A 27,698-nucleotide genomic window follows, 5' to 3' on the forward strand; every position below is an offset into this window, starting at 1 on the left:
CCACTCAATGCGGTCTTCATATAGTGATAAACTTTACTCATTGGTGAATTAATAGAAGTTCCTGATACTTCTTGTATTTTATAAAGTTTAAAGTACCTCAAAGCTGCACAGAACAATATAACTACGCTGCTGATTGTATATGCAAATTAAATGTCTTAAATTTACACTTGAATTAGACAGTCGGGTCTGTGGGAGTTACACATATTGTGAACGCATTGAATGGGGCATAAATTTCACTGTAAGGAATGAAAGTAAAACAGGATGCGAGGGGAAAGGATAGAATGCTAAACAAATAATGTCAACTGCTTATAAAGTGTCTGATTTAGGAAGGATCATAAACCACAGAGTTAACCCCTTCCCGACATTGGACGTACATTTACGTCATGGTCGGGAAGTACTTCCCGACACATGGCATAAATGTACGTCATGGGTTAAAACTGTCACCGCGTCTATAGACGCGGTGACAGTTTGGAGATGTCTGCTGTCCCTGACAGCAGACATCCCCCCTCGCCGCCCGGGGGGGGCAGGGATGCCCCCGCCGGTCGGCGATCGCTGTGATTGGCTGTTCAAATGTGAACAGCCAATCACAGCTATTTCTGTGTTACCGGCGGCTATGCCGCTCGGTAACATAGAAAACGGTGGTGATCGGTACAGCACCGATCACCACCGATCCGCGGACACCCCCTCCCTCCCACCCGGCAGCACCCGGCAGCACTATGGCCCTTATTCAGAATCGTGCGGTACGGCCCGCGTGCGGCCGTACCGCCGATGTTTTTTGTCTGCACATGCGCAGAGGTCATTCTGCGCATGTGCAGCCCCCTTCGCCGCAGACGGATTTCGTCCGCCGCAAAGGGGGCGTATAGGGGCGTGAGGGGCTTCAGCCCCTCATTACCCTATGTGTACGCCCCGCGTTTCATGGGCGTTCCCATGCAAACGCGGGGCGTATGCATGGTAATGAGGGCATGACGCCCTCATTACCATGACATGGGGGCGGAAAGCTGACGTCGCCGGATGTCAGCTTTCAGCCCCCTTTCAAGCTCCCACACGGACGATTGTCCGTGTGGTCTGAGCTTGCGGGAGCTGCCGCGGCGTGCGGGCCTGCCTTCGATGGTCGTCGACCATCGAAGGCAGGGGGCAGCTCCCACCATGGTGGAGGCGTAGCCTCCACCATTTTTGTGCGGATCGCCAGCCGTCCGTGTACGGACGGCCGTGGCGATCCGTCGGGTGGGCGGCCCTTGGTTTGTGCGGTCGGAGCCCCGTGTGCGGCTCTGACCGCACCAACCAGAATAAGGGCCTATGTGCTTACCCGGCACCCGGCAGCCGCTCTCCTCCCTCTGCTATGCGCCGCAGCGCTGCCTCCCCCCTCCCTCCCTCCCCCCGCCAGCAGCAGCAGCACTAGGGACTGTAAAAATGTAAAAAAATGAAATGAAATGATTATATATATATATATATATATATATATATGTGTGTGTGTATGTGTGTATATACACACACACACATATATATATATATATATATGTGTGTGTGTATGTGTGTATATACACACACACATATATATATATATATATATATATATATATGTGTGTATATACACATATATATACACACATATATATATATATATATATATATGTGTGTATATACACATATATATATATATATATATATATATATATGTGTATATACACACATATATATATATATATATATGTGTGTATATACATATATATATATATATATATATATATACAGATAGATATTCCCGACCGAAGACGTATATATACGTCATGGTCGGGAGGTACTTCCCGACCGAAGACGTATATATACGTCATGGTTTTAAACTGTCACCTCGTCCATAGACGCGGTGACAGTTTGGAGATGTCTGCTGTCCCTGAGCCCCGGTCGGCGATCGCTGCGATTGGCTGTTCAAATGTGAACAGCCAATTGCAGCGTTTTCTGTGTTACCGGCGGCTAAGCCGCTCGGTAACACAGTGATCGGTGGTGATCGGTGCTGTTAAGTACAGCACCGATCACCACCGATCGCCAGCCCCCCCATCCCACCCGGCAGCCCCCCCTCCCTCCCACCCACCCGGCTGCCGCAGCGCCAGCACCCCTCCCAACCCCCCACCAGCCGCAGCGCCAGCCCCCCTCCCAAAGCTGTGGACCAAAATGGGGTCACTTGTGGGGGGGTTCCACTGTATTGGTGCTTCGGGGGTCTTGCTAATGCGACATAGCACCCACCATTCATTCCACCACCAAAAATCACTCCTTCCCTTCTGAGTCCTGCCATGCACCCAACTGGTATTTTTTGGTCACATGTGAGGCATTGCCGTACTCGGGAGAAATTGGGGCACAGATTTTGGGGTGCTTTGTATCCTTCATTCCTTGTGAAAATGAAAAATTTTGAGCCAGAACTGCATTTTTCTGTAAAAAATTACATTTTTTTACACAAAAATGCAGATCTGGCTCAAAATTTTTCATTTTCACAAGGAATGAAGGATACAAAGCACCCCAAAATCTGTGCCCCAATTTCTCCCGAGTACGGCAATGCCTCACATGTGACCAAAAAATACCAGTTGGGTGCATGGCAGGACTCAGAAGGGAAGGAGTGATTTTTGGATTTTGCAGCACAGATTCTGGTTGAATGACCCCTGAAGCACCTATACAGTGGAACCCCCCCACAAGGGACCCCATTTTGCAAACTACACCCTTCAGGGAATTCATCAGGGGGTATAGTGTACATTTCAAACCCCCAGGGGTTTCACCAACTTTGATACAACTGGGCAGTGAAAATGAAAAATTACATTTTTTTACACAAAAATGCAGTTCTGGCTCCAAATTTTTCATTTTCATAAGGTACGAAGGAGAAAAAGCACCCCAAAATCTGTGCCCCAATTTCTCCCGAGTACGGCAATGCTTCATGTGTGACCAAAAAATGGCAGGACTCAGAAGGGAAGGAGTGATATTTGGATTTTGCAGCTCAGATTCTGGTGGAATTTTGGTGGGTGCTATGTCGCTTTAGCAAGACCCCCGAAGCACCAATACAGTGGAACCCCCCCACAAGTGACCCCATTTTGCAAACTACACCCCTCAGGGAATTCATCTAGGGGTATAGCGTACATTTAAAACCCCCAGGGGTTTCACCAATTGTGGTACAACTGGGCTGTGAAAATGAAAAATTACATTTTTTTACACAAAAATGCAGTTCTGGCTCAAAATTTTTCATTTTCACAAGGAATGAAGGAGACAAAGCACCCCAAAATCTGTGCCCCAATTTCTCCCGAGTACGGCAATGCCTCACATGTGACCAAAAAATACCATTTGGGTGCATGGCAGGACTCAGCAGGGAAGGAGCGATATTTGGATTTTGCAGCACAGATTCTGGTGGAATGAATGGTGGGTGCTATGTCGCATTAGCAAGACCCCCGAAGCACCAATACAGTGGAACCCCCCCACAAGTCACCCCATTTTGCAAACTACACCCCTCAGGGAATTCATCTAGGGGTATAGCGTACATTTAAAACCCCCAGGGGTTTCACCAATTGTGGTACAACTGGGCTGTGAAAATGAAAAATTACATTTTTTTACACAAAAATGCAGTTCTGGCTCAAAATTTTTCATTTTCACAAGGAATGAAGGAGACAAAGCACCCCAAAATCTGTGCCCCAATTTCTCCCGAGTACGGCAATGCCTCACATGTGACCAAAAAATACCATTTGGGTGCATGGCAGGACTCAGCAGGGAAGGAGCGATATTTGGATTTTGCAGCACAGATTCTGGTGGAATGAATGGTGGGTGCTATGTCGCATTAGCAAGACCCCCGAAGCACCAATACAGTGGAACCCCCCCACAAGTCACCCCATTTTGCAAACTACACCCCTCAGGGAATTTATCTAGGGGTATAGTGTACATTTCAAACCCCCAGGGGTTTCACCAATTTTGATACAACTGGGCTGTGCAAATGAAAAATTACATTTTTTACACAAAAATGCAGATCTGGCTCAAAATTTTTCATTTTCACAAGGAATGAAGGAGACAAAGCACCCCAAAATCTGTGCCCCAATTTCTCCCGAGTACGGCAATGCCTCACATGTGACCAAAAAATACCAGTTGGGTGCATGGCAGGACTCAGAAGGGAAGGAGTGATTTTTGGATTTTGCAGCACAGATTCTGGTTGAATGACCCCTGAAGCACCTATACAGTGGAACCCCCCCACAAGTGACCCCATTTTGCAAACTACACCCTTCAGGGAATTCATCAGGGGGTATAGTGTACATTTCAAACCCCCAGGGGTTTAACCAATTTTGATACAACTGAGCTGTGAAAATGAAAAATTAATTTTTTTCATTTTCACAGCCCAGTTGTATCAAAATTGGTGAAACCCCTGGGGGTTTGAAATGTACACTATACCCCTAGATGAATTCCCTGAGGGGTGTAGTTTGCAAAATGGGGTCACTTGTGGGGGGGTTCCTAACTTTTAGCATCTTATGGTGCCTAGAAACCTACATGGTGCCTAAAAAATAATCTCATAAAAAGGAGGCTCCAAAATCAAGTAGGTGCTCCTTCTATTATGAAGCCTGTGGTTTGGTCACCGTGCACACTAGGGCCACATATAGGATATTTATGAAAACAAAAGAATTTGGGGAATCAATTTTTAGTCACATTTCTCTAGTAAAATCTACTGTATTCGTTAGAAAAATGTATTAAAATTGAAACTCTGCAAAAAAAAAGAAATTTTGAAATTTCACCTACACTTTGTTTTAATTCCTGTGAAACAGCTAAAGGGTTAACAAACTTCCAAAATGCTGTTTTGAATACTGTGAGGGGTGCAGTTTTTGAAATGGCATCATTTATGGGGGTGTCTCACATACAAGTCCCTCAAAGTCACATCAGAACTGAACTGGTCCCTAAAAAAATCAGTGTTTGAAATTTTCTTGAAAATTTGAGAATTTGCTATTCATATTGTAAGCCTCCTAGTGTCCCAAAAAATTAAAAGGAAGTTGAAATAATGATGTCAACATAAAGTAGACATATGGTCTATGTTAGTTATTCACTATTTTGAGTGGTAAGATTATTTGTCTCACAAGCAGAAAATTTAACATTTTGCAAATCGCAAAATTTTCCATTTTTTTTCCGACATTTTGGTATTTTTCACAAAAAAACACAGACTGTATCGACGAAAATTTACCACTAACTTGAAGTACAATGTGTCACGAGAAAACAATCTCAAAATCACTGGGATAAGTAAAAGCAAAAAAAAGTTATCCCCACTTAAGTGAGACATGTCAGATTTGAAAAAAAGGGCTCTGTCAGGAACGCAAAAACTGGCTCTGTCAGGAAGGGGTTAAGCAAGGCAACTATGCTAAAACTAACAATTTCACCATAGATTCTAACCTGAATTGCCTTGTCTTTACTTGGTCCACAAAACAGCTCTGACTTCTCATTTGTTGCTTACTGCTTCCTGCCATATATTCCAGAATTTCTGCCCAGAATAGCTAAATGTACATCAGTGACTGGGTGATTAAATATGCTGCTCCGTTAACTGCAATGTGGATAATTAGAATAGTTTATAATTTGCATTTCTTTCTTTTAGAAATATAAAACAAGATATGGATTGTAAGCTTGCGAGCAGGGCCCTCCTGCTTTTTGACTGTCTGTAAATACCCTTTTTGTTATATCACTGTCTCCCTTTTGTAAAGAGCAACGGAACATGCTGCGCTATATAAGAAACTGTTAATAAATAATAAATAAATATGGTGCAAACATTAATAAAATTGATTAGTCAGAAATAGAGATTGTAGAATTACTGTACTGTAGATTATTAGTATACTGCAGGGTTACCGACTCTCCCGAAATGTCCGTGAGACTCCCGGAATCCTGGGACATCTCATGGACTCCCGGAAGAGGACCCCTTTCTCCCGGAGCTGCCTCTTTGCTTCCGCGGTGCTTACTGCGCAGGTGTCCGTGTTGTGTACTGCGCATGCGCGATGACGCTGTGCCGCCATCGCGCATGTGCTGTACACACCGCGGAAGCGCAGAGGAGGCACAGCGGCAGCTGCGCTAGAAAGGGGTCATCAGCCGGTAGTGAAGACGCTGCCACACTGCGGCGCTAGAAAGGGGTCATCTTCCGGGAGTGAAGATGCTGCCAGACTGCAGAGATAAGTGAACTGCGTGTAAGTATTCACTGGCTCTCTTCACTGGGTCTCTTCTCTTTTCTACGTTCCGTGTAGACAGCCCATGCTTCCCTCACCCCTCTCCTCACTCTCACCCTCTTCTCCCTCCTTGTAGTAGTGTATCCTCTTCCCTCCTCCTCCCTCTGGCAAAAATGTTGATAATGTAAAGGTGCCCATACACTAGTAAGATTTATCTTCAGACCTGGTTGGTTTGAACAAAAACATGGTAATGGGTGAGTGACAGTTTCTCAGTTATCCAGCATTTCCAAGCAAATGGTCCACTATCATTTGCTCTCATCCATAACCATGTTTTTGCTCCAACCAGCCAGATCTGAAGATAAATCTGCGTGTGTATGGCCACTTTAAGTTTTGGTGTAGGGGAGATACAACCTGTCAGATACAAATGATTTGAACCCTCACAGACCTGATGGGTTGCAGGGACCTGGCTTCTGCCTGCTTGCAGAGACCTTGCAGGTGCAAATCAGTTATTGCTCTCAAAATTGGGGTTTATTAATAAATAAATTATCTAACAATGGGAGTAGCAGTTACCTGCAGTTTGCAATGTTGCTATATGCTTCATAATAATAATCCAAGGTTACATCAATAGAACTTTGTATAGAGGCCATCAGCTACTCTGTAATGGCTGTTTCAGGGGCAGAAGGATTTCCTATGACTGCAGCTTGCGTAGTAAGTAATCCTATCAGCAGTATCCAATGACCTGACTCTCTGTTCCTCATTGCTGGGAATCCCATGATATGACGTCCATGTTTGATGCATTGCAAGGCCCGCCCCTGGCGTTGCAAGACCTGCGCCCTGTTGTTGCAAGGCCCGCCCCCTGGCATCGCAAGGCCCGCCCCTGGTTTTGCAAGACCTGCCCCCTGGTGCTGCAAGGCTCGCCCCCTGGTATCGCAAGACCCGCACCTGGTGTTGCAAGGCCCGCCCCCTGGCATCACAAGGCCCGCCCCTGGTGTTGCAAGACCTGCCCCCTGGTGCTGCAAGGCTCACCCCCTGGTATTGCAAGACCTGCACCCGGTGTTGCAAGGCCCACCCCCTGGCTGTTACTTTTCTCCCTGAAATTATTTTTCAAGAGCAGGCAATCCTGGTATACTGTATGTGAATCAGTCATATTCAGAACCCTTTACTGCTATGCTCCAATCTGTAATGCAGCAGGAGGCGTCTGGTATAAGTACAGTAGATGCCACCTGCATACATGTGTGATCAGACCAGCTGTGAGATCATGGTCATGCTGCGCCACCCATGGGGGTTATATAACCAACAACCGCAGGTCCGACCAAGAGGCCAGGAAATCTCCATTTCCCAACAGAGATCATGGCCCTGAACCTTCCCCAAAACAGAGGCAGCTCGACTCTGTTTTGGATAAAAGGGGCCAAATGTTTCTTATCTGCCATCAAATTCTATGTTTCTTAACTGAGCCCATCAACGCTGCCACAGTGCCCCTAAACAATGGCAGATTGTTAATCTGTTGACTGTGTCCAATGGTGCATGGCCTGTACCATACCTCCCAACTGTCCCGCTTTTCACTGGAACATCCCGGTTTTTGGGGGCTGGCAGTGTCCAGCGGTGGTGGGCATTTGGGAGTCCCTCCTGTTACCCGTGAATAGTAGCAGCATCTATTCCTGCAGCCTGAGGGACTGGGGACACAGCCAGCAGCTCAAAGAGCGGTGATGATGGGGCGTGGCCTTGCTGGAATAGGCCATGCACCTTGTCACTAGGCCACACCCCCAAAAATCACAGTGTCCCTCTTCAAGGCATCCCAGTGTTGGTAGGCATGCTGTACTGCACAGTATAGTTCATTGGCTTCTGAAAAAAAAAAAATAACCCTAATTTTTATTTGTACACATGTGATAAGCACTATAGATTGGTTACAGTATAGTGCGTCAACAATGTCTAGGTCAATGGCTGATGGTCGACAGTGACTAGATCGACAACTGAAAATGGTCGACATTGCCAGAAGGTAGTCACAAGCTTAAGGTTGACATGGACATGGTGACACTCAAAAGGTCAACACAAACTGTTCATATTTTTTGGTGTGAATGTCAACATACGGACACCGTATAAGTGTACCGCTGCACGTGCCATGCTACGGCAACGATGCCTCACTGCACTCGGGACACTATTATATTATATGTATATATTATCTATGCCCACTTGGATAGTGACCAAGTCAGTCTACACAAAAAAACTTGTGTTGACCTTTTCAGTGTCGACTATGTCTATGTTGACCTCAAGCTTGTGTCGAGCTGCCAATGCTAACCTATGGTATGTCAACCATTTCCAGGTGTTGACCTAGTCACTGTTGACCATTAGTAGTTGACCTGGTGACTGTCGACCTAGACATTGTCGACACAGGGCCTGCAGACCATATAGAGTTTAGACTCCACTGGGATGTTAAGGACTGAAATATTCTCTCTGCAATATTTGCTATATAAAGAATTGTTAATAAAACAATACAGTCATTTTTCACTGAAAAAGGATTGTGTTGATCTGCAAGTAATTACTCATCTTGGGGGTAGTTCCACAAAGACCGTAAGATGTGGTCCCTATAAAACAGTGGGGTACCCAAAGACATGTCTTCTACTAGTAATTGTTTGGGCACAATTAAATAGCCAGTAGTCTCGCATCCTTGAGAGGTGCTTAATTCCACACACAAAATGTGTGCACTAAAAAGTACTATTAGAAGAGTACAAAAATTGATCAAAGAGGCTAACTACCGTAGTCCACACCCCCAGCCTATCCCTTGGGCTAGCTGCCCAGGGGATAGGCTGGGGGTGTGGACTACGGTAGGTAGCCTCTTTGCTCAATTTTCACCATCAGGAGCATTGGACTGGTCTAGAGAACTCATTTTTAAAAGTAGTTCACAGTTGCAAATTCTCAGCTTGGCAGAGTTGATTCCTGAGCAGCAACCAAAAGCTGGATTGCATCCCTGTTTAACTGAACTATTAACCCTGTCAAAAAATATACACACACATGCTCAAAGCAAATGCTTCGAAAGCTAGGAAGGCAGCTATATATATATATATAGGTAAGTTTAATTTTTTTAGTGACGATTGTATTGTTTGCAAGCAAATGTTTGTGCCTAATTAATTATTTAGTTATGTTTGGTGTAGTTGTATTCAGCAGGTTGCAGAGAAGATATTGCTGCATATAAATTCCAAGACTTGTTTACATGAAATGCAGGGACATGAATACATTCCCACTGTTATTTATCAAACAGCCTGCTAAGTGCTGCTACCCTGTGTTTGCCTCTGTGAGAGAGAGAAAGATGTAGTTTCACTTACTGCCAACAGATGGCAGTGTTTCGGTGTCACACCCTAGGCCTATATATAGATAATATATATAGAGAGGGGCTATTATCAAACATTGAAAAGTCTTGTAGCTCTGATAAAAACTGGTGTTTCTGCCAGTGGTAGGGGTTCACCCTATACATCTAGAAGGTATATGTGGGTACAGCAGAGCTATTGGCAGTGGTAACCACTGTGGTGCAAAGTGTATGGACACCTATTCAGCATTAATTGTGGCAGTGCAATTGTCCTGACCTCAGGTTGCCAATAACTCGAAAAAAAAAACACAATGAAAAAAATTCTTCACTATGTAAATGAAGCGCTTTTGCAATGGCAAAATCATTTTTTAGTCTGTATTTTATTTTTGTTTTAAGTTTTAATCAACATACCCCATACGGTGAATAACCCAAACCTGTGTCCATCTCCAGCTGCTCAGCCTCCTAACCGCTCAGTAGCTATTTTGCATCAAACAAAAAAACACACTGATGTCATTGGCAACTTGGCAGACACACCAGCCTATTGGCAGCCTAATTGGCAGAGAACGATCTGTCATAATGTGATTTGTTCACCCAATAAATGTCAGGGGGACGGCTGACACAAGCCTTTTAAAAAGATTGGAGAGCTTACCAGTAGTATCCTTGGACGTGTGTGTGTGTGTGTGCTATACTACAGTATATGCATATTGTCAGAGGTATAGGCGATGTAATGCTTGGGTAAGGGTAATATACCGCCACCTCCAGGAGAGGTTTTTAAATAGCGTCAAGTCCACCAGAGCTGCAGAATTCATCAGACTGAACCTACTCATTTATCTCCGTCAGGGTTGATCTTTTATTCTGGCATTGAAATGATTATACGGAAGAAGAGTTATTGCCCTTAACAGACCATCATTTGCTTTGTCTCAGGGATCTATTTCAGCAGCATTGCAGGAACAGGCAGTTAAATACCATCACTTGTCACTAACCATGGGCAGCACAGGATACTGTACTTCATACCAATTTATTAATAAACACATGAAGGGGGAAAGTTACTAAGAATAGACTCTCTGAGGGAAATTTACTAAGATGTGTATTGTACTTCACATGCGATGGTGCTATGGGCAACCAATCAGATCCTGTCTACTATTTCTAGAGGGTGTTAAATAAAAAAAGAAGTAGATTATGATTGGTTGCCCATAGCAATATCACATGTGAAGTAGAATACACATCCTCGTAAATTCCCCCCAGAGTCTATTGTTATAGAGTGTTTCTATAGTATAGTAATATCCATCACTATGCAGCCATTATGTAAAGCAAATACATAAAACAATCAGTGACAGATATAATGTGGGGGGGGGGGGCAGTGTGTGTGTGTGGGGGGGGGGGGGGGTGCTGGAAGTCCTAGTCACTCAGCTTCTCAGCAAAGAGGGACTGAGGGCATTCCTGCAGAACATTGAGCACTGCACAGGTCCCCATAATGACAACAAAGGGGTGTGGCTCAGGGGTGTGCCATTCCTACCAAGACATACCCCCTTTACAAAAGTCCATGCCCCTTTTTCATGAGCATTCAGCGCTGCTGTGTGCAGGAAATTGGCTTAATCATTTAAGAATGTTGGGTGGTCTGTTAACTCTGAAAAAGAGGCAAAAAGCTAAGCTTTTTGGAGCTTGTAAAATGCTCCATCTCAGTCATTTCCAAACTGTGTGCCGTGGCACCCTGCCTCGGGGAACTTGTAGAGGTGGCCTGGATTGATGGTCCATGACCAATTCAAATTATTTATGGTCAATGTACTAGGCTAATTGTGGACAAACAGAAGTGAATCCCATCCAATACCACACAACTAACACTAAGGGGGTATTCAATGTTTAGGTCACGGCGGTCGAGCTTGACCGCCGTGACCCTTTACCATTCTCGGTCAGCTCGACCGAGAACATGCAGGCGGGATTCAATGTCCTGCCTGCTGGGGAGCGAGAAGGGGGCATGGCCATGAGTCGCGGCCAGGAAGAGGCGAGCTGCAGCCGGCAGCTCGTCACTTCCCAGGCCGTTTTTACGAGCCCGACAGCTAGTGATGTCGGGCTTGTTCTGTCGAGAAACCATGCTCAATGCTGTCGGGGAAGACAGCATTGAATAGGGCCCGGCGACCATCTCCCCCGTGGTGAGATGGTCGCCGGTGATTGAATACCCCCTAAGGATGAGAAATAAAAACACAATTTATTTAACTAAAAAAATTTTAACGACTTTCCAATGAGAAACATTTGGCCATGGGGTGAAAAAAATTTCTGATACTCTACCGTGCCAGAATTGAACAAGTTTGGGAATCATTACCCTATGTTATTGTTCTCATAGGAAATCACTGTAGTCTGTAGTTAGTGTGGCCAATCCCGGGATCCCGGGATTTGGCCCCAAAAAGTCCGGAATTCAATCCCGGGATTGGAGTATCCAATGTAAGTAAATGTGCGGGTCGGCCGGTGTGGGGATGTGTATGGGTCATGGATAGGGATGCCAATCCCAGGATCCCTGGAATCCCGGGATTGAGCATTTTTCAATCCTGGATCCCGGGATTGAAAAAATGCCCCGGGATTGGCATCCCTAGCTGTAGTTATTGAAACTTTATTAAATGCTAGATATACCATATCTAGGATATACAGTATCCTGCACTGCAGTAATGTTAATTATGTCTAATTCTTAATAGGCTAGTAATATCCCTTTTACACTGCTAAGCCGGGTCGCACCAAGGTTGCAACTCGAACCAGCTTGAGCCCCCTTTTACACTGGTGTCCCAGCCCAGCATAATGCTGGGTGGGCGACGTCACCGGAGGCACGTTCCGAGCCAGCGCTTGGCCAATGTTAAGCCATGATCAAAATGGTCAAGTGGTGAGCAAGAAGGAAACTTATTATTGGTCTGGATAGTGATGGGCCTCTTAGTGCACCTGCTGGTAATTCCACCCCTGCCCAGGTGGCTTCTGTGGGAGTTGGGTGAACCAGGTTAGTTTGGATCTGCCACCCTGTAAAACTTACTGCCTATTACTACTTTTTGTGGAGTCTGGGTAACTCCCCCCAAATTTAGGTGTCTCACGGACATTATGGGAGAGAAAGCAAGTAGGAAGTCGATTATAATTTTGTTATTTATTTTATTATTATTTGAGGTGGTTCTGGTTGATAAATCTACAATGTCTATATAGACAGTCAATAGGTCAATGCTAAGCGGTAGACACACAATAGGTCAACAAGGTCAAACAGTCAACAGGTTCAAAATGTCAACATGAAAACGTGAACATGCAATAGGCCAACATTACTGTACCATCCACGTGGACTACAAGTAAGAAGGTAACGTGTGCCAAGCAAAGCAAAGCGTGGCCCCAAGCCCGAAGCATGACACCAAAAATTTTAAAAAACTCATGTCAAAGTTTTCATGTGTCTACTTTTCCATGTTGACCTTTTGACCCCATTGGCCTTTTGACCCTGTCGACCTTTTGGTGTGGACCTATTGACTGTCTATATAGACACTATCTAATAATCCACACCCATTTGAGGAATAGAAGTGAATTCACAGCGGGACAGTCCTAAAATTTGGAGAATGTCCCGCTGTCCCTCCCGCAGCTGGCAATGTCCCGCAGGCAGTTGGGGGGAGCCGGAGGTCACCTCCGCTCTGCTCTGCGCAATGGCACAGCATCTTTTCAATACAGGGTGGAGGGAGGGACGGTGGAGGGAGCTCTGGACACACCCCCAAAAATGCTAAAATTGTGGTTTGTAAAGCTAGGCCATGCCCCTTTACCAGAGGCCATGCCCACCTGCACCATAGCTCCACCCCATTTTAGGCCGGAACTGTATGATTTCAAAACGGGGATTAGTAATTCATATCTTTGCCAGCAGTTATAATTTGGACTCATCGACCCTTGACTAGCGCTACCCAAAAAGAAAAAAACAGTGAAGGCGATTCTTAAAAGTAACAGAAAAACTTTAAAGAGTCAACAGCTTATAGAGCTTCTGTCTTTTTATTTTTACATAAATTCAAAGCCCAGCAATCTCCTCTAAGTCAGCAGAGCCCTATTTCTCAAAGATTGGAGCTTTGTATATTTTCTCCCCTAATCTTGAACACAGCGTATGCGCCGTTTAGCTGTGAAAAACAGCTCTTGAAAACATTGCAAGTGTTCTTTTCCATTCCTGTTGATAAGTTAAATACTGCTCCTTATCAGTGTGGGCTTTCTGAGAGCTTTATGAAGGATTGGCCAAACCATTGCCAATACAATTTGTTCTCAAAAAAAAAAAAAAAAAGTAAAGTCCAGCATTCAGTATGATTTCCCTGCACTTTAATAATTACCAAACTCTTATTTCTGGAGCAGCATAGAAACATACACTATAGAGCTTGATTATAACACAGCCAGATAATATTCCGTGTATTAAAAATAGAATTGGTGAGAGAAGAAAACCTAGAAGATAATTTTTTTCCTGTGTATTTCAGAATTGTTTATCTTGAAACAACATATTATAAAACACACAGGACCTCATTTATAATGGTGCTCCTGAGCCAAAGAAAAGCTTTCAGATTGAGAATATTTTCTGATTTGCATAGGACAGCCTAGTACAGCGGCCACAAACCAAGGAAATTATTTATTTATTATTTATTTATTAACAGTTTCTTATATAGCTCATACATATTCTGCAGCGCTGTACAGAGAATATTTGAACATTCGCATCAGTCCCTGCCCCAGTGGAGCTTACAATCCATATTCCCTACCACATGTAAATGCACACACATACCAGTCAATTAACCAGCAGTATATTTTTGGATTGTGGGAGGAAACCGGAGTACCCAGAGTAAACCCACGCAAGTACAGGGAGAATATACAAACTCTGCACAGTTAGAGCCATGGTGGGAATAGAACCCATGACCTCATTTCAAAGTCCTCCATTGTAGATGGCATAATTCTTTGGTGCACAATACTATTTTTCCAGTTTTAAGATACGTTTACCTTGAAATGCAATGTAAAGTTCTAAAGAACAGAATCACAGAGACAACCTGTTGATGTACTCGGGCACAGTTATATCCCAAATGTGGTTTAATTTATACCACAAGTCCAACAAATGACATCTGAATATAAGTCAATTGTAAATCACAGCAAATTCTGTGTGACTATTGTGGAGTCAAATATATGTTTAAGTTGCTGGGAAACCTGGTGTCATCAACACAGAGCTTGGGCAAATTTAATTACCTACAGGTTTTGTGGTGCAGACTCTTCTCAGGGGTAAAGTGTCCGAAACGGTTACATTAAAAATCCATAATAAACCCAGAGCAGCCCACGAAGCAGAAAAGAGTTAACTGCTAACTTGAAGCCAATCATGGGATAAACATAGGGCACTTATTAATTAGTTCTGGGCACAGAGATGTCCCTAGGCATAGGCTAACTAGGCAAATGCCTAGGGGAAAGCATTCCAAGCACAGAGCCTGCAAACCTTGACAGTGATGGACTGGGATGGGTGTAACATACTGTATATATAAGGTAAAAAAGGTACTACTGTGTGGCGTAACATAAATAAGAGACACTACGTCATGTAATATGAATAAGGGACACTACTGTGTGACATAACATAAATAAGGAACATTGGCCCTTATTCTGATCGGTGCGGCCCGATCAGAATATGCGGCCGCAACCGTGCAGGCGAATCCCCGCCTTCCATACGGATCGCCACCTGCCGTCCGTATGCGGATATGTGGCGATCCGCATGAAATTGGACGGGGATACGCCTCCTCCATGGTGGGAGCAGCCCCTGCATTCGATGGTCGCCGAACATCGAATGCAGGGCCGCACGCTCCACCAGCGCCCGCCACCCTAGACCACACGGACACTTGTCCGTATGAAATCATGTATGGGGGCGGGCAGCTGACATCCGGCGATGTCAGATGCCCGCCCCGTACACACGCGTCACGGCCTCATTACCATGCATACGCCCCGCGTTTGCATGGGAACGCCCATGAAACGGGGGGCGTATGCATAGGGTAATGAGGCTAAGTAGCCCCTCACGCCCCTCTACGCCCCCTGTGCGGCGTATAAAGAATCCGTGCGGCGAAATCGCCTGCACATGCGCAGAGTGACCTCTGCACATGCGCAGACGATCAACATCGGCGGTCCGTCCGCATGCGGGAATTTCCGCACCGATCAGAATAAGGGCCCTTATCACTTGATGTAACGTGGCCAAGGTTGCACTGCTGTGTGACATTATTTGATTTCGTACTATTGCGTGGTCACACCACTAACAAACAAGACAACATCACAACATTTTATGTCCCCATTTACAATATTGGGGTCTTACTGAAACAGAGCTCCAAAATGTCTAGTTATGGCTCTGTGGATTGTACTGGGTAAGAGTTGATGTGTGTTGTTGGCTGCTGTGATCTGTGCAGCTGGGTAATGGGTGCTGTGCTGGCAGAGGGGAGCTTGGTCATGGTCGGAATTGTCGGCTGTGCTGCGGGGCAACAGCTAAAATCTTGCCTATGGCAGCAAATTGGTATGGGCCCTCTCTGTCTGGGCACCTTGCTTCCGAGAAGATAGCGCGTGGAACAACCCATTAATAATTGAATCTGACCGATGGAGTCATTGACATAATCCCATTGGGAGCCCTTCTTACAAGGTAGTCTACATAGAAGATATTTTGTCGCACAACCTCATGGGATTAATCTGACTTTGTAACTAACTATTTGCTATGTGTTCTGTTGCCCAGAAAATTTTGAATAGTCCTAAGTGGCAATGATCACTTATAAGTGCATAGTGCCGCAACTGAATTGCCTTGTATGAACTCTGGGACGATTTATCTCCAATACAGAGTTTAATAGGATGAGCATTTAATCGCTCATTTAGGAGATCTTAGCCGATTCTGGGCAGGAAATGCGCACTGAAAGAGAACATGAGATTAATAGCACAAATTCATGTAAAGTCACAATGTGTTTTCCTAAGCGATTCATGAAGCAATTAAAACGTGAAATTCTAACACAGGGAATTAAATTTATCAGTAAGGTTTAAGCTAAAAAAAAAATTAGGTGGGAACAATTTTTTTCAGCAAAATTTATTTTATTTACAAGCAATGCTGTCATCCTAACATTTATATTTGCCTAGAATTAGCGCAAGTGACTAATCATCCGATTAACACCTAATTAGACTCGGGCTTCATTTAACCCCAAATTGTCTAAAGTCAGGTTAGCAGACTGTAAAGCCCCTTTCAGGCCGCCAAATAAATCCAGGTTATTGCCGTGGTAACACGGGTTGATCTGCGGTGTAAAAGCATCACAGACACATTTCCAGTGTTGACCAACCCGGAATTTCAATCCTCGTCACAACCAGGGTTGAACAAGGCTGTGACCAGGGTGGCTGTGCATTGTAAACGGGTAACCCGGGTTGAGCGACCCGGGTCCCATTCAAACTATGGAGGAAATACTGCTTGGAGACAGCATCAGCTCCAAGTGTTACCTCCTCCATCCCAAATGACGAGTCGCTCCTGGTATGGACCTGTGTCCAAATTCCGGTTGCAACCCGGCATTTGCGGTGTGAAAGGGGTATAACATACATATTCTATTGAGTATACACAGGGCCAGGTTAACAATGAGGCTCCACATAAAAATAGGCCCATCACCAGGACGACATGATGACCACCAGACAGATACCAGCTGACCACATGGTTGGCCATAAATCATGAGTGCAGGTTCAGAATCCCTTATCCGAAATGCTCGCACTCGCGCAATGCACCCCTGGGACCGGAGATGCTGTTGAAGAGGATCCCGGAGACCTCCGTAGACATCGGGGGATGAGGTAAGTTTGAAAAAAAGGGATGGGGGGGAAAAAACGAAATATTCAGAAAAACCACGGTTTTCGGAATATTTCGGTTTTTGTAATACATGGATAAAAGAGACCCGACCTGAACATTTATCCAATGAGAGCGGCTCCATCTGTACAAAAAGTATGTGCAGCAACATACTGAACTTTTTGAGCTGTGTGATGGGATGTGCGTGGGTGCGCGCATCTCATCGTACTCGGCAATTGTATGGGCGCCTTAAGAAAACATAATGCATCACTTTGCATACCTAGTAGCCAAGCAATACGTATGTTCAGCGGGTCCCGGTGACATCACTAAACCATGTCTCTTACCAATAGCATTCAGTGTGTATGCACAATATCGGGCTTCGATATTATTAATTATATTAGCTGCAGCCTATATCGTTTAGTATGTATGGGGCTGCATGTTAAGATGCCCATACACCTGAACGATATCAGGCCCAATATACAACTTTGAGGGGTCGTGTGATGGATTGTGTGCACATCTTGAAAAATATCTTTACGATGCCCGGTCCTGAGGATGGAGAGGTCGATTGTGCTTTTAAACCACATATGAATGACTAGGTGATTCATAACGCCCTCCGGGCGCTCTTCACACCATCGTGAGGAGCTTCGCCCCATTAAAAGTAGTAATATATGTGAGTGTGAGGTATTTTTGATATTTTTGTTTTTCAGTGACCAGTTCTTACTCCTGGTCACGATAGAGCCCAGAAACCATATGGTACAAAACCACACTCCATATACCATCCCTCGCAGCTGCATGCAAAAGAGTGAATCTGTGGTCAGTCAGCATTCCAGTGATCAGGATGTTGGTATTTAGTATGCCTAATCTGGCATCTGCCTTAAGAAACATGGTGCCGGAACCATGGAAAGATCAGGATGCCAATGTGGGAATACTGACCGTCAGCATCCTTATGGGTCAATTTGCGGGTGGGTAAAGGTTTAGCCAGGGATGGAGGGAATTACGCTTACTCTGCACGGAGGGTAGGTTAGGGTTAAGCTGTGGGGAAGTTAGGCATTTAGAAGGGGCAATTAGGTTTAGGTGGCAGAGGGTGCGGAGTTAAGATCAGGTTGTGGGGAAGGAGAGTTAGGTTGCAAGGGGTGTTTAAAATTAGGGGGGCAGGCGGAGGATAAGTATACTGACCCTTCCCATGCTAACCACCCCCCTTACCTTCCCTATATTAAAATTGCTGGGCTGGATAAGAAGACACAGCTGTGGATGGAAAGTAAGGAGAAAAGTGGAAGATCTCTGTGTCAGTGTCCCCCCTTCCGCCCTTCTCCCAAAGTCCTGGGGGGATTTTCTTTGGATCTGATCACCCTGTATTACAGTATCAATCTGTACCTGGTATTCTTCATGCTGGAGGGTGGCGCTGGGCGGCATCAGGTCCAGGACAGCGGAGGTTGGCGGCAGCTGTGGGTGGGTTGCGGCAGCAATGGCAGGCGGCGGGTGGCGTGTCCGTGCTGCGCATCAGCTGTGGGCGGCTGGCGCCTTCAGTAAGCTGGCAGCAGCTGGCGCAGGGCGTTGTAGCGTCTCTGTGTAACAGAGATCCGGGCGCGTGTGGGGGGACGGGTCTTCCGACTGAGTGTGGGCAGTAAGGGGTGGGCTGGCTGGGCGGAGGCAGCTCGTGTAGTGAATGCGCGCTGGAAGGGGCAGTGATTCCGTGCAGATGGAGATGGTGGCTGCGGTGTTAAGGGGGCGTGATTGGGGGCGTGCTGTGCACCCGTGGGGTGGGGGGTGGGTGGTTTTTGCTCGTACATGGGGAGTGGTGGTCGCTGAGGGGGAGGAAATGTCGGTTGTGGGGTGGGTTCTTGCTGGAGCTGACTAAGGGAATGTGTGTGTAGAACCCAGGGCTGTGTATAACGTTGGCCAGTTGTGGGTATATGTGTATAATGCTGGCCGGGCCTGTCAATCACCCGTGGAACCCCGCCCACCGTTATATACACTGGCTTTGAGTGACAGATCTGGCAAAATATATAAGAGATACCATAGCTTGTTCGTCCGCTCTTAAGACCTGCCTACAATCAGGTCGTATGCAGGCGGTTCTAGTGTATGGCCAGCTTAAGACAAATCTACATAGTCTCTTTGGGCCTTATTTTGGTTCATTCTTTCTGACAAAATCCTTCTTAGATGGACAAAACCATGTGCACTGCAGGGGGGCAGATGTAACATGTGCAGAGTGAATTAGATTTGGGTGAGTAATTTTGTTTCTGTGCAGGGAAAATACTGACTGCTTTATTTTTACACTGCAATATAGATCTCACTTTGAAGTAAAACCCCACCCAAATATAATTCTCTCTGCACATGTTACATCTGCCCCACCTGCAGTGCACATGGTTTTGCCCATCTAAGAAGGATTTTGTCAGAAAGAATGAACCAAAATAAGGCCCTTAGTTTGCCTATATCTGCCGCCAGTATTTCTTGTACAATTCCTTCTTTATAACACAGAGAAAAGGAACATTTCTGGACCACTATGGAATTAACAAGACTACACTGTTGATCATATTAGTAAACCTTACAGAATGGCCCAGAGTCATTTCACTTGTTCTAAAAGTCACAGATCAGCCATATCCATGACAGTTCCTTACTGTATTATTTTTAGCTGTTGCTATAACAATCTTGGCATCTGTTCATTACCATAGGAACCCGTAGTGATCTTTTAGAGTGTAGACTCTAATTTGAGCCAGTATGTGTTCCGAGCTTTTCTTTTATTTGACAGATTGCTATTAAAGAATACATTGGTTCTGTGCTTCAGCAGTAAAATATTAGGATACAGAAGGGATAACAATAAATGATAGATACTGTAGATCAGGGGTGTCAAACTCGGTACTCTTTACCTAGAACGGCGCCAGCGATTGAAATCTCGGTCGTCGGGGGTAAAAATCGCGGTCATCGCGGGTAAATCGGGATGGCCGCGATGCCCGCGATGACCGCGATTTTCCCATAGGGAACAATGTTAAAACGGCAGATTGACCGCGATTTTACTGTTAAATGACTCAATGGACCCGATTTGGGGCCAAATAGGCCAAATTAAGCCTTAAATGTCCCCCCAAATTTTTAACGCCACCCCACGATCCACGCCAACCCGAAGCGTGGCGAGCGCAGCGAGCCCGCGAGGGGCGGCGGTACGCGTCCTCCGACCTTTTCATGCCCTACTATCCACTAGGGCGTGGTGTGAGAATATAATAGTGTGGCGAGCGCAGCGAGCCACCGAGCCCGAAGCGTGGCGAGCGCAGCGAGCCCCGCGAGGGGACGCGGATACCTTCACAGGTAGACGCGTCCCCTCGCGGGCTTCACAGGTGTCCGCCTCGCCACGGACACCTGTGAAGCCCGCGAGGGGACGCGCATAACTGTGAAGGTATCCGCGTCCCCTCGCGGGGCTCGCTGCGCTCGCCACACTATTATATTCTCACACCACGCCCTAGTGGATAGTAGGGCATGAAAAGGTCGGAGGACGCGTACCGCTGCGCTCGCCACGTTTCGGGTTGGCGTGGATCGTGGGGTGGCGTTAAAAATTTGGGGGGACATTTAAGGGTTAATGGGCTCTGTGGCCCATTTAACATTGATTCCTATGGCCAAATCGGGTGGATTGAGCCATTTAACAGTAAAATCGGGTCCATCGCGCCTTTTAACATTGATTCCTATGGGAAATCGGGAGCATCGCGTCGCGGGCATCGCGGGTACATTTATGGCCGGCCGCGACGCGACCGACACGATTTCCATGTTTAACATTGGTTTCAATGGGAAATCGCGGGCATCGCGTCGGTCGCGTCGCGGCCATACATAAATGTACCCGCGATGCCTGCGACGGGCGCCCTTCTAGTTAAAGAGTACCTCAAACTCAAATTCATCGGGGGCCGCATCAGCAGTTTGGTCACCCTCAAAGGGCCGGTTGTATCTGTAGTACTATGTGTCCACTCTTTATTATCATAAATTATTGTCACTGCATTCAATTATTACTGTTTTTTTGTAATAATGTAAGTAATAACTAGCTCTGAAAGCAGAAACATAGTCAGAATAATGACAAGTAGATATTCAAATGTACAATTTTTTGAAAAATGATTTTGGGAGGAGTTACCTGGATAATACTTGAGAAAGTTCTTAGGAAAGATCTTCCTTCCTGATAGGGGAGATTGGGGACCTGAAAATGACTTATTGAGCTAATATGAGCTGCTTGGATTTTGAGAAAGATGGAAATGGTCACATAGCTATCCTAACACGTATTGAGTGGCTCAGTCGACCTGAACACTGTTTGGCCTTGAAGTCAAGTTAGGAGGAGAGCAAGGCCTGGTGTGTAAACGTCTCCCTTAGTGACAGATCCCCATGTACAGCGGCCAGCCCGAGCTTGACACTACTAACCTATTCTAGTCAGCCGCCTCGCATACACGGTTACCACATGGAATCCAGCAGTAGTAGCGACCAATCACATACTTCCATTGCTCCCATCCGCTACTACCAGCGCGGATCGCCAGCTGCGTGATGTCCCAGTCCCAGCATTTCCCAGCACCAACCCCGCAGCTCCGGCTACGTGAGCTGATTGAAGGGAGAGTGACGTCACACAAGTTCCACAACTCCATCTGGATGCATGCCCTGATTGGCTGCTACTCCATGCAGTAGTGGTGCAAGCCGTCAGACGTGCGGCATGATGTAGGAGTCACAGAGCTTCTGGTAGCTCTCATGCATCTCATGGGACACACTGCCCCTGCGTGCTATATCCTCAGCAGACTGCAGGCCAGGATCTCAAAAAAAGAAGCGAGAATAAAAGGTGAAGGCTGGCGGCGGCTGCGCGGGCCACATGACTAGGTCTGGCGGGCCGGATTCGGCCCGCGGGCCTTGTGTTTGACACCCGTGCTGTAGATGGACAGACAAATACGGTATATCTAACTCAGGCGCTAGGCAAATGCTAATTATTCTTATCAATGAACAGAGTTCAGGTATGTACCCTTTGAATTCTACCTACTGTACACTGTATAAATAGACACCAACATTTTGGTTGTCTATATTAAACATTGGGGCAGATGTATTAGGCCTGGATAAGAGATAAACTGGAGATAAAGAAGAGATCAAGTGAAAGGAGAAAAAGCACCAGCCAATGAACTGTGTTTGAAAATGACAGTTGGGAGTTGATTGGCTGGTGCTTTATCTCCCTTTTGCCTTATCTCCACTTTATCTCCAGTTTATCTATTCTCCAGGCTTAATACATCTGCCCCATTATTTGTAAACAGGGTACGCAATGGCAGATATATTGGCAGCCACTTGTGTGAACGGCTAACATATCACAAGTCAGTTGATTGGTGTATACTCGCGATATGTCTGTGAACTATGTTGTACACACACACACATACACCAGCTCTCCCTGTCTGCAACAGAGATGGACTGAATTGGGCCAACATAGGTGGGGTCCGTTTTACGAGTATCTTTGTGCATACTGTATATAATGTTTGTGCGACTAGCTTTACACAGAAATCTTTGCAAAAAACAGGACCTACAATACTGTTAAGACGGTTGTGGACTCACATGCCATTTGTTGTTTTTTTCATGCGATTGCAGGGATCAGTTGCATGAAGAGAGCCCAAATTGCATGTGATTGACAGCAGGTGAAATGTGATGCACAGTCGCATGTGCATTGCACCGGAGCCTGCGAGTCACACCGGCTGCAGATGCAAACGGTTGTATTGGTTCTGAGCTGGGCAGGCTTGGCTGGGATCATATACAGTATACTGTATGCAAAAACGCCTGTTATTTACCACATGCTATTCTGACGCCCTGGAAGACCTGGGCAGGTAGAGAGGAGATCGCAGGTGACTACTTCAAGGAGAGAAGTCGCCCTAATGTATGCCCAGCTTTAGCCACACTGATGTAAAAAGTAAAAGCAAAACACATTTTCTCCATGGGGGTAACACTTTAAATATAAAATATTAAATTATATTTACTGTTAAGATGAAAACCATTTTATTGAACAATGTTGCATTTGTCATACCATATTGTAACTGCTGTCCACACTCCCTTAGGGCTTAATTCAGACCTGAAACCATGCTGCGCTGCAAGTGGGGCAGATGTAACATGTACAGAGAGAGTTAGATTTGGGTTAGGTATGTTTAAACTGAAATCAGTGTAAGAATCAAGCAGTCAGTATTTACCCTGCACAGAAACAAAATAACTCCCCCAAAACTCACTCTCTCTGCACCTGCCCCACCTGCACTGCAGCATGTTTTTGCCCATTTTGAGAGCAAATTTGTCCTGCGATCAGGGCTGAATTAGGCCCATACTGTTTACCAGTAGCCACAGATTTGCTAAACTAGCAAATCATTTATTAAAGGTCACAAAATACCGAGAATTAAGAATAAGAACATGTGTAAGTATTTATCATTTCATATTATCTGACTCCTTTACTGTACATCTGAAATCACTATATGTATACTCTTATTTTCATTTTGAAGGATTATTTGCAGAGTAATAAGCAAAAGTACTGCCTACACAAAGCGGGGTCATAAGAGACGCCTCCAGTCAATAAGAAACGAGCATGTAAAACGGTCGTAGAGTGCGTCAGAAGATATTACCATAGCAATTTAAAATAAGATATTCAGTATTTTTCTGTAACATGGAATTGATCACTGTGCCCCTAACAAAAAGCAAACAAAAAGAAGTAACGGTTTCATTTACAAAGAAAACAATAAATATGCAAATTATATATACACTTCAATAATGCGCCTTAAAACATACATAATATATTAAAATCAAAATGTATTGGTCATAAGAAGCATATAAACCATTGCCATCGACGGTGATAGCGCTAACGACCTTTGATGGTAACATACTATGTGATGAATGACCATCAATGGTTTTAACTATCGATGGCCATTCCTTTTATTTGTATCTGACTGGTCTGTGGGCCAATCAGAACCTTGGGGTGGGGCTTTATGGATGTCAGGGGCGGAGCTATGCTGTGTCCCAGAGCCCTTGGCTAAAAAAACAAAAACAAACCATTTAGTTATGCTTCGAAATCGATGGAGGGAAAACATCTGGTTCTCCTTCATCGATGGCAAAACTATTCTACATTGGCCATAAACCATTAATGATTTTGAATAATCGATGGTTGATGGCCATCACTAATCCATACGCGTTCCAACAGTCCTTCATATTTAACTTGTCTCTGAATATTAACACATTGTAATCGCTAAAAAAAAGAGCTCATCGGTGATCTGGAAAGGCATTATGAGCCAATCACAGGGCAGGATGTTTTAAAATACATCGCCGCACCACCGCAGCAATGCTAGCGCATATGTACTAACCTATGCAATAAAAAAACTTTTTCATAATCCAGAATATGACACAGATTTAATCCATTAAGTGAGGTATGGGGTGGGAAAAGATAGTAAGCAGTTTGTACCTCCACTCCCGTATCTTCAAACACTGCCACGTGGTCATCCATATATTTTATCTACTTTTATTATATTATCCTAGTAAAAAGTCCGGAACTTTAAGGGCGGGATGTATTAAAATACATCGCCGCCCTTCGCCGCATATGTACTAACATATGCAGCTGGCAGCCGGCTCCTGCATCCCTCACGCGGCGTCACGCCGGGGACAGCTAAGCAAGCTGTCCCCGGCGCCTCCTCCTCCCCCCAGCAGCCGGAAGGACGTCCGGCTGCGTCACTAGGGGGAGGAGAGGTTTACCTTCTAGGGTCCAGGAGGACCCTTCAGGAAGGTAAGCCAGAGGGGGGGTCGGCGTGGCGGCGGGTTTGCGTCGGCGGCGGCGAAAAGAAGCCCATAGGCTTCTATAGGGTATCGCCACCCAAAGGTGGCGATACCCTTCACTGCGGTATCATTTTTGATACATAGGAAAATGCAGTAAAACCGGGGTTTTACCGCATTTTCCATTTGATACATCTCGCCCTAAATCTTGACATGGGTAATCCACTTACAGAGAACTGTCATTTACCTCACTGGAAGCCGGGACCACTGCTGCAGTGGGAGCGGATGTCTTACTGTGGGGAACTCACTGAACGCTGATTCCACTAAGTGAAGAGAGAGCCGCGATAACACTTGCAGCACAGCGGAGGACTCGCTAATCGCTCACTGTAAAAGTGTTTGAAGATACGGGAGTGGAGATACGAACTGCTTACTAACTTTTCCCACCCCATATCTCACTTAATGGATCTGTGTCATATTCCGGGTTATGAAAAAAGTTTTTTATCTCTAATGTTTTGCCGGATATCTTGCAGCTTTAAATAAATTTATATTTTTATTTCATCTATATAGAAAAAGAGCTCATATATTTTGCCCAAGTGCCTTTGATTTATTTCACCTAACCTGAAATCACATGTACTATCCCTACTGGCCGATTGAACCAGTAGGTGAAAATAATTGGCTGCTGGGACGGGCGCATTTGTAAGAATTCACACACTCCACGTTTTTCTGTACTAACATATGCGACTAGCATTGCAATGCGGTGATGGAGGCCCCCATGATACCTGTGATTTGGTGTGTGGGGGTCTCCATCACATCCCTAGGCTTCAGCGGCTGTCTCCAACGCCACCTCCTCCCCCCTGCAGCTGGAAGGATCACCGTCTGGGACATACTTCTAAGGGGAGAAGGAGTTTGACAGAGGGCATTGAGAGGGGTAGACGTCTGTGGCGGGCGGCAATATGAAGCCCATAGGCTTCTATAGGGTATCGCCACCCAAAGGTGGTGATACCCTGGCCGGCAAAGATGCGGCAGCTGGGTCTTAGTACATTTGAAAATGCGGTGAAACCCCCGAAACAGGAGTTTTACCACATTTTTTCCTGCCCACAGACTGCACTACAGACACGCACACACACTATAGTATCACTAAGAAGAAGGGAAAAGTTGTAAAACAACACAGAAGAGACGCATATACAGAGCTACACCATGGCACATTAGCTTGTGTGGAGAAGCATGGTCACAATCATGATTGGAATCAGCCTTATATTATATTATAAGCAATGACAAGCACACATTTGTAAGTACTCTGCTGAAAAAGAAAACATGCAGCATAAATATATAATATTAGATCCATTTTTAGTAATGTACATGACAAACGCATTGGTTAGAATGAACAAGAGATAAATTGAAATGTATAATGCTTGAGTGTTTACCTCATGCACCCGTACCTTTTCTGTATCAATCCCCTTGGACATGGACCACGTGGATACAATGTAATCCATGACTCTCTCGCTAAGGCCTTTGGGGACCTGATAAAGTTTGAGGAAGTCACGAACATTGTTCAGCACCTCATGATAGCGGTTGGTGTTGGCATACATTTGCTGGAAAATGGTGGTTACGTTTCCAAAAATTGTTGCATAAAGGAGAGCTGAAAGAGAGACAGAGAGAGCCAAAGGAATTAGATTTTGCACATATATAAACAAACAGTGCATTTCTGTATGGCAATAGCCTATAATTCATTATTACTGTGCAAATAATTCCATGGGCCTATTCCAGAAATGGTTCATTTTTATTCTTTTACATCTGTAACTTTCTGCAAATTTGGTAACCACAATACATACGATTCCATACCTCCCAACAGTCCCGATTACCGCGGGAATGTCCTGATTTCGGGGACATTCCCGTGTCCCTCCCGCGGCCAACAGTGTCCCGCGGCGAGGGGGGGCTGTTGTGAGTCCCCCCTGTCGGCTGCTGAGCAGCGGGGAATAAACGCTGTGCGCACGCACAGCGTCTATTCCCGCAGCTAGGGGGCTAGAGTCATGCCCCCATAGCGTCAAAATGGGGGCGTGGCCTTTAATTAGGCCACATCCCCCAAAATTTTCGACGCTCATCCCTCTTTCATCGCTGCTCAAGTTGGGAGGTATGCAATTCAAAGGAAAAATCTTTCGACTGAAAAAGTTGTTCGGATTGGTTGGGGGTGGGGATCTACCTATGGCCCGAATCCTTTGTGCACTGATTTTTTTTTGTGATTTTACTAATATTAATAATAGTTAAAAGCCTGTCAAAATGACGGGTTCTGCAATGTACTTTCACTTTGATATGATAGTTCTTACTTTCACTTTGAGCTTTGACCGTTTTTAGTTCACAAACTTTCCACCCCACCCTCAGTCCCTATCTGCTCCTACCTCCAATCTCTGTCTTTACAGCTCCCTATCTCCAGCGTTTTCCTGGGTGCCCCCAGCATTTTGGTGGGTATGCCAAGGAAACGCAGGGCGTTTGTATGCCCTCTGCCCACCTCCTCCCCTGTGCAAGTCTCTGAAGGCTCCCGCACAGAAGCCCTGCACATGCGAATATGCGCAGAGCCAAAACATGGGTCCCTGGTGTTATCACGCCAGGGACAGAATCAACCAGAATAATGGCATATTTTTCTTATTCTTATTTGACCACACTGAATTGCTCCTTATTCACATTATGAGGGTGGTTCAATAAGTAAAATATATCCCTACTGGCCCAATTTTCA

The 27,698-nt window shown here is 45.4% G+C and overlaps 1 protein-coding gene across 7 annotated transcripts in view; it reads right to left on the reverse strand.

Annotated features, from left to right (window-relative positions):
• KCNH5 (potassium voltage-gated channel subfamily H member 5) overlaps positions 1–27,698 on the reverse strand; it is a 523,150-nt gene that overhangs the window by 87,015 nt on the left and 408,437 nt on the right. For 5 of the 7 annotated variants that reach the window (XM_083167681.1, XM_083167680.1, XM_083167679.1 and 2 more), the window contains one exon: positions 26,392–26,606. In XM_083167681.1, coding sequence (XP_083023807.1) covers positions 26,392–26,606 — 215 coding nt within the window. The remainder of the gene's footprint in view (positions 1–26,391; positions 26,607–27,698) is intronic. The other 2 variants (XM_083167678.1, XM_083167676.1) reach the window with 1 other exon arrangement.

Source organism: Crinia signifera, chromosome 12 (genome assembly GCF_055691185.1).
Source record: "Crinia signifera chromosome 12, ASM5569118v1, whole genome shotgun sequence".
Lineage (NCBI taxonomy): Eukaryota > Metazoa > Chordata > Amphibia > Anura > Myobatrachidae > Crinia > Crinia signifera.